Source organism: Hylobates moloch, unplaced genomic scaffold (assembly GCF_009828535.3).
Source record: "Hylobates moloch isolate HMO894 unplaced genomic scaffold, HMol_V3 SCAFFOLD_7, whole genome shotgun sequence".
NCBI lineage: Eukaryota > Metazoa > Chordata > Mammalia > Primates > Hylobatidae > Hylobates > Hylobates moloch.
This window is the reverse complement of record NW_026652282.1, coordinates 105,890,568-105,903,997: the sequence shown is the minus strand read 5'-3', so window position 1 is coordinate 105,903,997 and position 13,430 is coordinate 105,890,568. Positions and strand designations below refer to the sequence as shown.

At 35.7% G+C, this 13,430-nt stretch overlaps 1 protein-coding gene across 1 annotated transcript in view; it reads left to right on the top strand.

The window, feature by feature from the left end:
* Positions 1–13,430, top strand: part of TENM1 (teneurin transmembrane protein 1) — an 854,513-nt gene that overhangs the window by 326,683 nt on the left and 514,400 nt on the right. The window contains exons 4-5 of the mRNA XM_058441351.1: positions 3,145–3,405; positions 5,038–5,094. Of these exons, the coding sequence (XP_058297334.1) occupies positions 3,145–3,405; positions 5,038–5,094 (318 nt within the window). The remainder of the gene's footprint in view (positions 1–3,144; positions 3,406–5,037; positions 5,095–13,430) is intronic.

Here is a 13,430-nt window from a genome sequence, read left to right as displayed (position 1 = left end):
TGTAGAAACCCTATCTCTATAAAAATATGAAAAATTAGCCAGGTATGATGGCATGTGCCTATAATCCCAGCTACTCAGGAGGCAGAGGTGGGAGAATCACCTGAGCCCAGAAGTCAGGGCTGCAGTGAGCCCTGATCACGCTGCTGAACTTTATCTTCTCTAGAGAATATGCAGTACTTTAGGTAACAAGGTTCTATGTACAAGGCTAGGAAACAACTACTTGTGGTGCACTGTAAGTGCTTTATAGATAATGCATCTTTTGGGAATTTTGAGCACCACCAAGACGTTTGTGTATTTAAGAAAATATTGTACAATGGTGACATTGATTTCAAGAAAAGGATATGAGGCATTTCAATAAACATCGGTTACTATAAGTAAGTGAAACTTTTTGTCTTTCTTTCTTTCTTTCTTTTTTTTATGCTTTACCACTTAAAAAAGAAGAGCAACTGATAGCTAATTTGGATTGTTACTTTTTCTAATTATAGATTGACAAAGTGTACTTTTATCTGACTATTTAATTAGAGAATTTATGAATTAGTCTTTGTAGTCGAAGTAGGATATAGTTACAATAGAAAATAAATTGTTTATTCTATGTAATTTTTTATCAGATTATACAGCATTTTCTTAGGAACAAATCCATATTCTAATTTCCTTTTGAATGGGAAAAATATCTCTTTAATAAAAAATCTGCTTACATCTGTCAGTGCTTTTTAAAAAACTTTATCTGGTGTTTTATTAATCTGGAATGAGAAATTGGACCTGCATTTATTTTTATTTGCTCATTCTTTTCCAACGAATGCCATGACTCAGATGCTCATATTAAAATCTTTGGAAAGCCACATCTCATATGCCGTTGTATGAGTGAAACTAAATGCAAGTCTGTGCTCTTGGAAGTAAATTTTCTAATTAGTGCCCTGAATCCAGGGAAAATAGAGACACCTCACAGCAATTCAGAGCAAAAACTTCCTTTCTTGTGTCTTTAAACAAGATTAGAGATGATGCAGCAAAATGTGTGGTGATGCCATGATAAGCTTGCACCCTCACTGCTACCCATTCCCTGGATCCCATCCACTTCAAGTAAATCTCTAGGGCAGTCGATTTCAAAGTATGATCCCTGGACCAACAGCATGGGTCTCACCAGGGAAGTCATTCGAAATGCAGATTCTTTGGCCCTACTCCACACCTGCTGAATCAGAAACTTAAATTGGAAGGCACGGATGGGAGTGGGGTGCAGCAATCTATGTTTTAACAAGCCTTCTAGGTGATTCTGAAGCAGACAAGTTTGAGAGCCACTGTTCTAGGGGAGTGAAGTAAGTTATTACAGACCTATATAAAATTCATTTCTTGCAGCTTCAAGCTGAAAGGTTTATTACCAGGTTGCTGTAGCAACAACTGCACAGTAGGATTGGATAATGAAACATTGTGAAATTAAGAGGCATGAATATTAGCTGATCCCAATATTCTAGATTGCTAAAATTTATATTGGGCAAAATGGATTTTTACTTTTAGCCTTATGGCAAGAAGAAGCATGGCTTCATAAAATGTTATGTTTGACAAGTGGAAACCACAACTATTTTTTGAATACTACTCCTTTGGAATTTAGCTAAGTTTTTGTAGAAAAAGGGAATTACCCTTAAATACATTCATCATGGAAATCAAAAGGTAACATACTCAGCAGTGACTTATAACCCTGAAAGAGTTAATTTTTAATTGAATATTTCTAATACATTATAGTAGCTTTATTTGCCTACTATATGTTTCACAAAGCACAGTGCTATGCACCTAGTGGTATTAAGTAAACAATAAGAATTTTTTGTTAAACCCTCATTTGGTAATTATATGCCACAAAAATGGTTATTTTAAAAATATATTCATATTCTGCTTGCTTTCCTCTAGTGTATGATCTAAAATCCAGTCCTTTCTGTATTCAAAGAATTAAATTCATGTTAGAGTTTGCATTTTATTGATATCTGCTAAGGATTAGATGCACTCAGTTAAGCTCCTTCCCAGCCAAATGACATATCCTGTCTCTGATGTCAGTCTGAGAAAATCCTATATGGTGTACTACATCTCCGGATTACTTTATCTTAGTATTGCATGGACATTTCAGATGATATATCTTGGCATGCGGTCATTTTTCATTAACTTATTAGGAATTGTTAAAGCATCTTTTCCCCTTTTTGACACCTTGCTATAATTGAATGTAAAATTGACTGTAAGACCGAATGCCTGATATTCATGCAGTAAGTTGATGGGGCATCGTTGTTGTATACCAGAAACCATGCCTACATGGGTGTTTTAGGAAAAAGGGCTCTGTTGCTATCTGATGTGAGCTATGAAAAAATAACATCTATCCTCTGGAGTTTATTTTCCTCCACTCTAAAAAGAAGGAATTCGTTGCATCATCTTTAAGGTTCTGAAAATTTTATAACTCTAAGATCTAGGGGGAAAGGAGAGGAAATCCAATCCATGAACCACTGCCAAGGTACAATATATGACTAAATTGTTTTAGGTATTTATTGAAAAAAATGAATTACATAGAATAATTAGCATAAAGTCAGCCTTGAACTCCTTTAAAATCAATGGAAAATAATGATATTAGGTACTGATGATTTAGAGTTTAAATTAACATGTTTTAGGAAAAATACTTTAGAAAAGTGCATTTTAACTTAATGCTTTTTTCTCAGAGTTTTCACATTGAATTATTTATTCTTAAATCCAATGTGTATGGAATACTTAGAAAAGCAAATCATTTTAATATTTTAAGCATAGGTACACTCTGCAGATCATATATATTCTTCCTAGAAAAGAAATATCTTTTAAAGGACACCTCTCTACACTTTATACTCCTCTGCACTCACTTATTTCATTACATTGTGTGAAACCTAAAATTGTAGCTATAAAGCTATTTTGGGCGCGCTTTTTCCAGAACCTTGTAAGAATCAACAGGAGCATAATTTTAAGCTACAGAAGTGCAAAATAAGCACAGAGTCCTAGCTACCATAAATAAAAGGCCAGAATTCTAACTTTGCAAAAACACATAATTACTACCGATGGGAGAGGGGAATGAGAACAAAAAGTAGAATTTTCTGGGGTATTTCTTCATACTTCTAAACGTTTTCTCTGAACTTTGTTTCTTCTCAGAGATGGAATTCTGTGAAACCTCTCACACTCTGTGCTCTGGCTACCAAACAGACATGCACAGCATTTCTCGGCATGGCTACCAGCTAGAGATGGGATCTGATGTGGACACAGAGACAGAAGGTGCTGCCTCACCTGACCATGCACTAAGAATGTGGATAAGGGGAATGAAATCAGAGCATAGTTCCTGTTTGTCCAGCCGCGCCAACTCTGCATTATCCTTGACTGACACTGACCATGAAAGGAAGTCTGATGGGGAAAATGGTAATAAACTACTTGAATTGTTTAAGTAAAACACAGAAAGAATGCAGTTTTTAGCCTTTGCTTTGTTCTCCTTCCCTATATCTGCCCTTCTTTCATTTAATATGCAGAATGGAAATACAAGATAGCAGGGACTCATGGACAAGGCACGTACCTAAGTATCTGGCAAATAGACATTTATTTATAATAACAGACAAAATACTTTTCATTTTCGGTGAGCCCCCAAGGGAAATAATCTCATGTAATCCTTAATATTGTGCATGTTTTGTTTATTACTCACCTTTTATTTTCATCTTTATTTTCCACGGCAATACTAGTAGAATTTATTATACAGAATGTCCAAATTTCGTGTATTTGGGCTTTATATCAATAAATGAACAGTGAGATGAACAGTTGTATAGCAAGCATATTCTGTATGTGCTTACTATTTGGATTCAGATTAACCTGTTGAATGTACAAACTCAAATTAACCAGGTTGGACTGAAATGGTTTAAAAAACCAGAAAGTGAATGAACATCATCCATTTGCTTGACAATAAGGACTAACAGCAATATCATTATGTTGTAATCATATATGATTTTCTTGCAACTTTTATAAAAGGAAAATTTTGTCTTTTTGATTTGTTGGAAAGGGGTTAATTTATTTTATTTCTGTTCTTTTGCTCCTACCAGAGAACAAAATCTTTTCATAAAAAGCACATTACTGCTTATTAAACACATTAATCTAGTCTCTCCATCATTCTGTTTGTGCACATTTTATAAGTCCCCATTACCATGACCACAAGGCTTAGTCTGTTAGCAGTGGTAATTAGTACTTTTTCAGGTGGCAGAGAGATAGCCAGCTGCCCTGTACCTGCAGTTTGTTTTTTCTATTTTGTCCTCTTCTGCCTCCTTTAACCCAAAGGTGATACTGGCCATATAATCAGGAATTAGGGATTGCCTACTAGTTAGAATATCATGTCCTAAATAATAGACCATAACACTTTACAATACCACCAAGTATCCTTGGGGTCTTGCTTTTTTTTAGATTATTTTCATATATGTATATGTTCATGTATGCATTGTGGACTTTGGCAAAGAGTATAGGAAGTAACGTATGGAAATAAGAAGGGAACATACTTGACATATGTAGCATATTCATGTAAGTGAAAGGCATTAGGATAGAAGTTAGGAGACCTTTGACTGGTCACTACAGTTTTCTGGGTTTCATCTTTCAGTTGGGAAAAACAATGATCAAAATTACGTGAAATGGGGTGGTAGGTGATCTCTTATATTGGCAAGACACCTTCTCCCTCATCTCACTCTGGACATATTCACTGAGTTGAAACATTAAAATGAAAGAAGCTTCCCCACTGGGCTCTACTATTCTTCTACCTTTGCAGGTCCCTTGTTATGAGGTATCTTTTGGGGTGATGAAAATATTCTAGACTTAGATAGATGTGATGGTTGTGCAACTCTGCAAAAATACGAAATACCACTGAATTGTATGCTTTAAAAGGATGAATATTACATATGTGAATTATATTGCAATAAAGCTGTTTTTTTAAGCACCACTAGTTGAAGGGTAAGGGTTGAAGTTTGAGGAATTGCAGATGACTTGGACAAGGCTTAACTAGTAAAATGTTTACTGTTACAGGTTTCAAATTCTCTCCTGTTTGTTGTGACATGGAGGCTCAAGCTGGGTCTACTCAAGGCAAGTGTTTTCAAATATTTAATCACAAATTATTTTTACTTCACCCCATCCCTGGCACTCTACCCCCACAAAATGGAACCCTGCTTCTCTGACAAACAACATACAAGCCTGCTCAATGAACCTGTCAGAGAATACAGTGGCAGCTTATTTATTTGTTTTCTCCTTGAAAATTTCATGTGAAAATGTTGGTGGTAAAGAGGAGGTGAAGGGGGAGCTAGGGAGAAGGATAAAACAGGATTCCAGGTAGGATGAGAAAACATTTATTTAACCTGGGAGGAGAGACTGAAATCAGGTTGGGTTGGATTTGGCTTCATGACTTTCTACAAATGTACCGTGTTTTACATGGCTCTCATAATTAACTCAGTATAGTTTAGGTATTCTCATAACTTTCAGATGTTGCCTAGCAGTTGGCCTTGGTCTCTTCCTCCCGGTGTTCATGCTTGGCTTTAGCATCACACTTCATCCATGTCATCAATCATAAATAACACTTTCAAATGAAAAAAAAAATGTTGTTCATTCTCTTCTGTAAACCTGTATTTACACTGTGTCATTCCCTAGCAAGGGGGCATTGGTGTATCTTTTTACTTTTGCCTTCATTGTGTTCATTGGGTTTTGCCCCTTTGGAGAGGGATACTACTGAAAGTAACATTTATAAATGGTTTTCACAACTCAGCTTGTGCTGGGCCCTTCTCTAACACCTTGTGGTAGGGTCCACACATCCCACCACAGGGCAATGACTCAAAAATGGGATGAAACTAGTATATAAGGATTTAGAACAGTGCTTTTAACATGTAGGAAGAATATGAACATTCACTATTATTATTGGGTTAGCATTTCAAAATTTCCAAACACACTTTTCATATCTTTATCCCATTTCATCCTTATGACCACTCTGTGAAACAAATTCTATTATCTCCATTTTACACATGAGGAAGTATTAAAACAACAATTCAGAAACAATCTGGCTGAATGCAATGGATTATTTTCCAAGTATGCTTTGCTTTCTCCTTTGGATCATGTGTGTATGCAATATGTAAACTTGAACAACTTTTCCCTGCTCTGTTCTGTATGTCTGACTCCTACTAATATTTTCAATAAGGAGTATATAATTTGGGTTCTTATTTATCACCTATGGTAAGATTTTACCAATGTGGATTCCACAGATTTTAATTGATGACAACCATGCCTGGCCTGACTTCAGCATTTCCATAGATCCTTGAGGAGTTGGTTTGAGTTAAGATAAGAGTGTAAATGGCTTTTCCAAAAGCACGTTAATTTGAGGAAACAAGTTATTTCCAATGAATGAACTTGGCGTTTGTGTGGAAATGTTGCTATTTATTTCCCATTGATTTCATCCATTCATGAAAGCATGCTTATCAAGGCATCTATTTTATTAATTTGAGTTTATATATGTTATATCTGAAAAAGTAAAACTACTTAGAATATTTTTTATGTGTATGTTTTACTATCTCAGACTCCATGCCAGCCCATCCTGTGGCTCAATTAATGTCAATGACATTTTGTTTTGTTTCTGTCTTCCTATACTTTCTGAATTTTAGAATATTGATGAGGCAATGAGCATGATATCATGGATCAGCTTAGGAACATTTGGGCCTCACTGCTGTGAATGTTAGATAAAAGTGAAGATGGAGGAAATTGTTAATTTAGGTGAATTGTCCAACTGAGAAATATTCTGAGAAGTAATTTCAAAGATGCTTACTATTGTATTCATCCTAGGAGAATATGACTTTGGTTTTCTACTTACATTTCCAAAATCATGTTTATAAGGACTTGTTTCTTTTATTTCATTAATTGGCCAAGCCTTTCAGAATTTTTTTCCTCATTTCCTTAACTCTATTTGGTTGCCCTTAATTGAATTTATGTCTCTGACATTTTATAACTCATGAAGGATTATAAGAAATAACCCTTAATTTCAGCACTAAAACACTTGAACTTAAAGGCCTGAAGTACTGGAAAGGAAACCATCAGGTGACAGAAGGGGATCTGGAGGCTTTCACAGGGGTATCAGAGCACTAATGCATTATGTTTCCATTCTCTCAAATTTGTCCTAAGTAAACCCTTCATCATCTGTTGATGCTGAATTATCTGTCAAGAAAGATGCGGATTCACTCAAGTTAGCTTCATTCTGGGACCTGTGAACAGTCAGTACCTAGGTGATACTTTGATATCAACCATCATGCTTTATTCTATGTCATTTTTATTCCCATTTCACCTTACTAACAACATTACTACTCATCATAGGCTAATACTAGAGTTGTGTATTTTATATCCTAACAATGGTTGTTAATAAGCACTAGACTGGAAGCTACTTGAAGAAAGGGTCTAATTTATTCACTTTTGTAGCTTCAGTACTTAGCAAGGGGACCTAGAGCACAGCAGGCACTAAATAAATGAAAAATATGCATGTTCTAAGGGTAAAATATGTTTTTTGTCGATCTTGTCTTGTGTGACTCTCATAAGGATAAAAGTGCTACAGTGTGTCAGACCTCTGGTCATCTAATACACAACTCTATCTCTGCCAGGTCATCTAATGCTCATTTAATTTTTTTATCTTTAGTTATGGGTACATAATAGGTGTACATATTTATGGGTACATGTGATTTTTTTTTTTGACAGAGTCTTGCTCTGTAGCCAGGCTGGAGTGCAGTGGTGCGATCTTGGCTCACTGCAACCTCTGCCTCCTGGGTTCAAATGATTCTCCTGCCTCAGCCTCCCAAGTAACGGGGACTACAGGTGCACACCACCACACCCAGCTAACTTTTGTATTTTTAGTTTAGACGAGGTTTCACCACGTTGGCCAGGATGGTCTCGATCTCTTGACCTCGTGATCCCCCTGCCTCGGCCTCCCAAAGTGCCTGGGTTACAACATGTGATGTTTTGATACAGGCATACAATGTGTAATCAGGGTAATTAGGGTATCCATCACCTCAAGCATTTATTATTTCTTTGTTAGAAACATTCTGATTCCAATATTTTAGTTATTTAAAAATATATGATGTTAACATTGACTACAGTCACCCTGTTGTGCTATCAAATACTAGATCTTATTCATTCTATCTAACTATATTTTTGCACCTATTAACCATCCCCACCTTTTTCCCCACTTCCCTCTACCCTTTTCAGCCCCTGGTAACCATCCTTCTACTCTCTAGCTCCATAAGTACAATTGTTTTGATTTTTAGTTCCCACAAATCAGTAAGAAGATGACGTTTGTCTTTCTGTGCCTGACTTATTTCACTTGACATAATATCTTCCAATTCCATTCATGTTGTTGCAAATGACAAGATTTCATTCTTTTAATAGCTGAATAATATTATATTATGTATATGTACTACGTTTTCTTTATCTATTCCTCTGTTGATGGACATTTAGGTTGCTTCCATGTCTCGGCTATTGTAAATAGTGCTATGATATATTTCCTTTCTTTTGTATATATACATAGTAGTGGGATTGCTAGAGCATATGGTAGTTCTATTTTCAGTTTTTTTAGGGTACCTCCATACTGCTCTTCATGGTGACTGTACTAAATTACATTCCCACCAAGAGTATATAAGTGTTCCCACTTCTCCACATCCTTGCCAGCATTTGTTATTGCCTGTCTTTTGGGTAAAAGCCATTGTAACTGGGGTGAGATGATATCTCATTGTAGTTTTGATTTGCATTTCTCTGATGGTTAATGATGTTGAGCATTTTGTCATATATCTGTTGGCCATTCATGTGTCTTCTTTTGAGAAATGTCTATTCTTTTGCCCATTTTAAAATTAGATTATTTAATTTTTTTTTCCTATTGAGTTGTTTGAGCTTCTTATATATTCTGGTATTAATCCCTTGTCAGATGGGTAGTTTGCAAATATTTTCTCCCATCTTTACTTTCTAATAAGCATTTCTTAGAAGACTTTGACAGTCCTACTTAAGTATCAACCTCAGTGATTAGGGTATCCCTCAGCAGTTACATTTGGCTATACATTGAACTGGAGGAAAAAACAGTATCAACAGCTAAATTTGAATAATCAATTTCCAAGAATGTGTTTTTCACATGTGGCCTGAATGGAACAGTTGGATTATAAAATGTGAAAAATAAAAATTGTTTATCAAGAAGCTAAATGGAAAGAAATTTTCTAGGTAGTGAAAAAGTATTGTAATCTTTAATAAAATATAAATTGCAAATAAATTATTTATAGTTATAGCCTCGATGATAATGATATTTCTGTTCAAGCAATATTTATTAAGCACCTTCTCTTTGCCAAACTCTGTACTAGAGATTGGGAATATATGAAAGATGAATAATACACATTCCCCAACCTCAAGGAATTTACCGTCTACTGGGAGAGATTGATGCCCTATTAGTTAAGATCGCCTATTATAGGTAACAGAAATCAACTTGAGCTAGCTTAAACTGAAAACAATTGTATTAAAAGTACATAAGAATACAAGGTGACTATAGTCAGTAATAGTCTAATGGTACATTTTAAATATAACTAAAAGAGTAAAATATGATCAGTTGTAATACAAAGGATAAATGCTTGAGAGGATGGATACTTCATTTTATATGATGTGATTAATATGCATTGCAGGCCTATATCAAAACATCTCATGTACCCCATAAATATATATACCTACTAGGTACCCACAAGAAATAAAAATTTAAAAAAATAAAGTACGTGAGAATGCTCCATTGGACTCAGGGCAAGAGTGTGGCTATACCACAAGAAGGGACTTGTTGCAGTCCCTTAACAATTCTCAGAAGAATTGTTAAGACCTTGCTTTTTGTTTTGAACCCCATTTCCTTCAACGCTGTCTCTGCAGGTTGACTTTCTCTAAGTTTCCATCTACAAGACAGGTATAAAAACCCCATACCCAGGGCCGGGCGCGGTGGCTCACGCTTGTAATCCCAGCACTTTGGGAGGCCGAGGCGGGCGGATCACGAGGTCAGGAGATCGAGACCACGGTGAAACCCCGTCTCTACCAAAAATACAAAAAATTAGCCGGGCGTGGTGGCGGGCGCCTGTAGTCCCAGCTACTCGGAGAGGCTGAGGCAGGAGAATGGCGTGAACCCAGCCGATTGGCCATGATCCAGCCTGGGAACAGGAAGATCCGTCTCAAAAAAAAAAAAAAAAAAAAAAAAAAAAAATAAAACACCCTAAATTCCAAGGAGACAATAATTTTCTCAACTTGAGTCAGCTGTCTACCACTGGTCTCATCAGCTACAATGAGGGGTAAGGTCAGTAATACAAATGTTGCTTTCTGGAAGCCTACCCAATTGATTCTCGAAGCAATTCCCAATGCAGGGCTGTCAGTGTCAAATGGATATGTATACCCAAAGAGGTCTACTAGAGAGGATTGAAAGCTAATTTTAATACACTTTAGTTAATACCAGATAAAGATACAGTAGCTTGCTCTGAGAGCACAAGGGATGTGAAACCATTTAGTAACGTAAAAGTGGTAATATTAATACAATCTAAATAAACAATGTTTTTTGTATAGTAAGTGGTTAAGAATAACCACGATATAAGACAGACCTAGGTTTTTGCACTAGTTCTGCCATTTACCTGCTGTATGTCCTTGGACAGGTAACTAAAGATCTCCAAGTCTTAGTTTCTTTTTTTTTTTTTTTTTTTTGAGACGGAGTCTCGCTCTCTCGCCCAGGCTGGAGTGCAGTGGCGCGATCTTGGCTCACTGCAAGCTCCGCCTCCCGGGTTCACGCCATTCTCCTGCCTCAGCCTCTCCGAGTAGCTGGGACTACTCTTTATCTGTCAAATGGTAACTGCAAAGTCTTGGGAGTTTTTGTGGTGACGATTAAATGAGAAAATGGATATATAGCACTTTACAGTGTGTCTGTTACAATGAAATGCTCTATAAATGTCAGTTGTGGTTGTTGTTTATCACTATTAATTTTTTATGCACGTATTATGGAATAGATGCTATCAGGTAAGGTACCTGTTATCAAGTATTAGACAGAGAGGCAACATAGCTTCTGAAACACCTAATATCCCAGGGAACTCTTTAGCCTAGCAGAACCCAGCCTACTTTCTGCTCATTTTAAAGTAGGTAAAAATCCTTGCACTTGTCTTATTTTAAATAATACAACATTTTATTAATAGGCAACAACCGTGTTCTGCTAAACTTAGAAGACTGTGAGAGGAAATTCATTGAGGCACTTCAGACCTGGCTGCGGGTTGACTTGTGCTATTGTATTTCCCGTTGTCATTGTAGTAGCCCTTTAAGGGAGAGGTGGGATTTTAATTAGTACTCAGAAGGCCTGTTGATTTCCTGGACTGTTGGGCGGCTGAGCTCCCTATGTTCTGTTCAGGAACTTTACAGGTAAGGGAATATCTGATACAATCTCATAACAGCCAAGAAATCCATTAGTACTGCTCCCTGTTGCTTCTGTACTGCATACCACAGAACCTAAGTAGTGCGGTATGTGCTACCAATAAACATACCATCATAGCCATGCATATGCTGTTCTCAGACCCTAAATTCATTCAAGGAAACAGCTGGAGTTGTGAAAAAAATGGCTAGCCTAACGCCTGGGTTTCTTGAATGACAGGTAATAGTTATACCCAAATGAGGAGTTATTTCTTCTGATATTTGACCATGTACATTTGATGGAGGGAATTTGTTTGTTTGTTTTCCATTTCTTTCCTTTGCTTTTTTTTTTGTTTGTTTTCCCCTGGTAGTGTAAGTTATATAGGACCCTTACATAGCAGTGATAACAGTTCCTCAGAAACCATCTGATTGTTAAAGGAAGTGTATGAAACAATGCAATGACTTGGTAATGAGCCCTGCCATATAACTGACACCCGAATGGCTCTGTTGGACCCATTAGGCATGTATGAGACAGTGCAGTTGACTCTGTAACAGCTCCTTTGGAGCTGTTACACTATCAGAAGAAGTGTGGAAGTTATTGGGATTACTTTATGTGTGGGTGAGACACTTCTGTGGTGACTGTGATATTCAAAATTAAAAACCACTTTGATGATACTGAATTTCAAGCCATTATCAAGGTAGATATAACAAGCTCATATTTTCTTTTTCAGTAGGTAATTTTAGCTACTATTATCTTTATGTTAAAGTAATATTGGCCAGTGGTTTAAAAATTAATAGTAAAAACAGGTTTAAAGTGAATAAAGTGTAACATCCCCCTCCCTCTCCATCCTTCAGGTTTCACTCTTGAGACACAGTCAGTGTTAATAATGTATTATATGTAATTCTCCAAATTTTCCACGCATGTACAAATGGAATCACATACTACAAAAATTCTCATAATTTTTTCCAGTTCATATTATCTTGGATATTTCCCCATATTTGTAGTACAAATCCACCTGGTCATTTTTAATGACTGCATAGGATTCTGTTTATATATGTGTTATTTTTTTTTAGCCAGTCCCTTGTTGATGGACATCTAGATTTCCAGTGTTTTGATATTAAAAACAGTGCTGCACTTAATATCCTTGTACACATCTTTTACACACCTCTTGTATAATTTATTAGAAGTAGAAATGATGGGCCGAAAATATATGCATTTAATGTTTGTTTAGATATTACCAAATTTCCCCCTTAAAAAAGACCTACCAATTTATTTACCTACTAAAGCTATATAAAAGTGCCTGTTTTCCCATATACTTATCAACACTGGCAATGATGAGAAAGATTTCTAATACCCAATCTGCAAGATGAAATACAGTATTTCTTCTTACTATTATTTTGTTCTATTTATGGGTGAGCTTGGTCATCTTTTTAATGTTAATGGCCCATTTCCATCTCTTCTCTCAATTTCCTGTTGACATACTTTGCCCACTTTCCCATTCGAATTTTTATATTTTTTTTTATTAGTTCTCTAGAGTACTTCCTATATTAAGGGTAAAAAAAAAAAAAAAAAAAAAAACCTTCACTACATGTTATGCATTTTTCCTAGTGTGATATTTGTCTTTTTAAATAGGTGCATTGTGTGTGTGTATTGTGTGTGTATGTATATGATAAGATTTACATTTTTAAGTGGTAGAAGTCAACTATTTGTACTTTATAGCTGGTGGATCTCTCTCTTTCTCTCTCTCCGTATATATATATATATATATATATATATGTATGTATGTAGGTATATGTCTTTGCTAGCAGTACTATAATTTCCACAATTTGAAAAATAAATTGGTTAAAAATTTATTTTAATTTAAAAACAGAATATATCTACACATAAATAATAAATGTGAATGTATGGTATGCATATGTTTAATATATAATACATACATATGGATATGTTTACATGAAAGCAAACTTGAATGTAGAATTTAAATACAGTACAAATAATGTAGCTA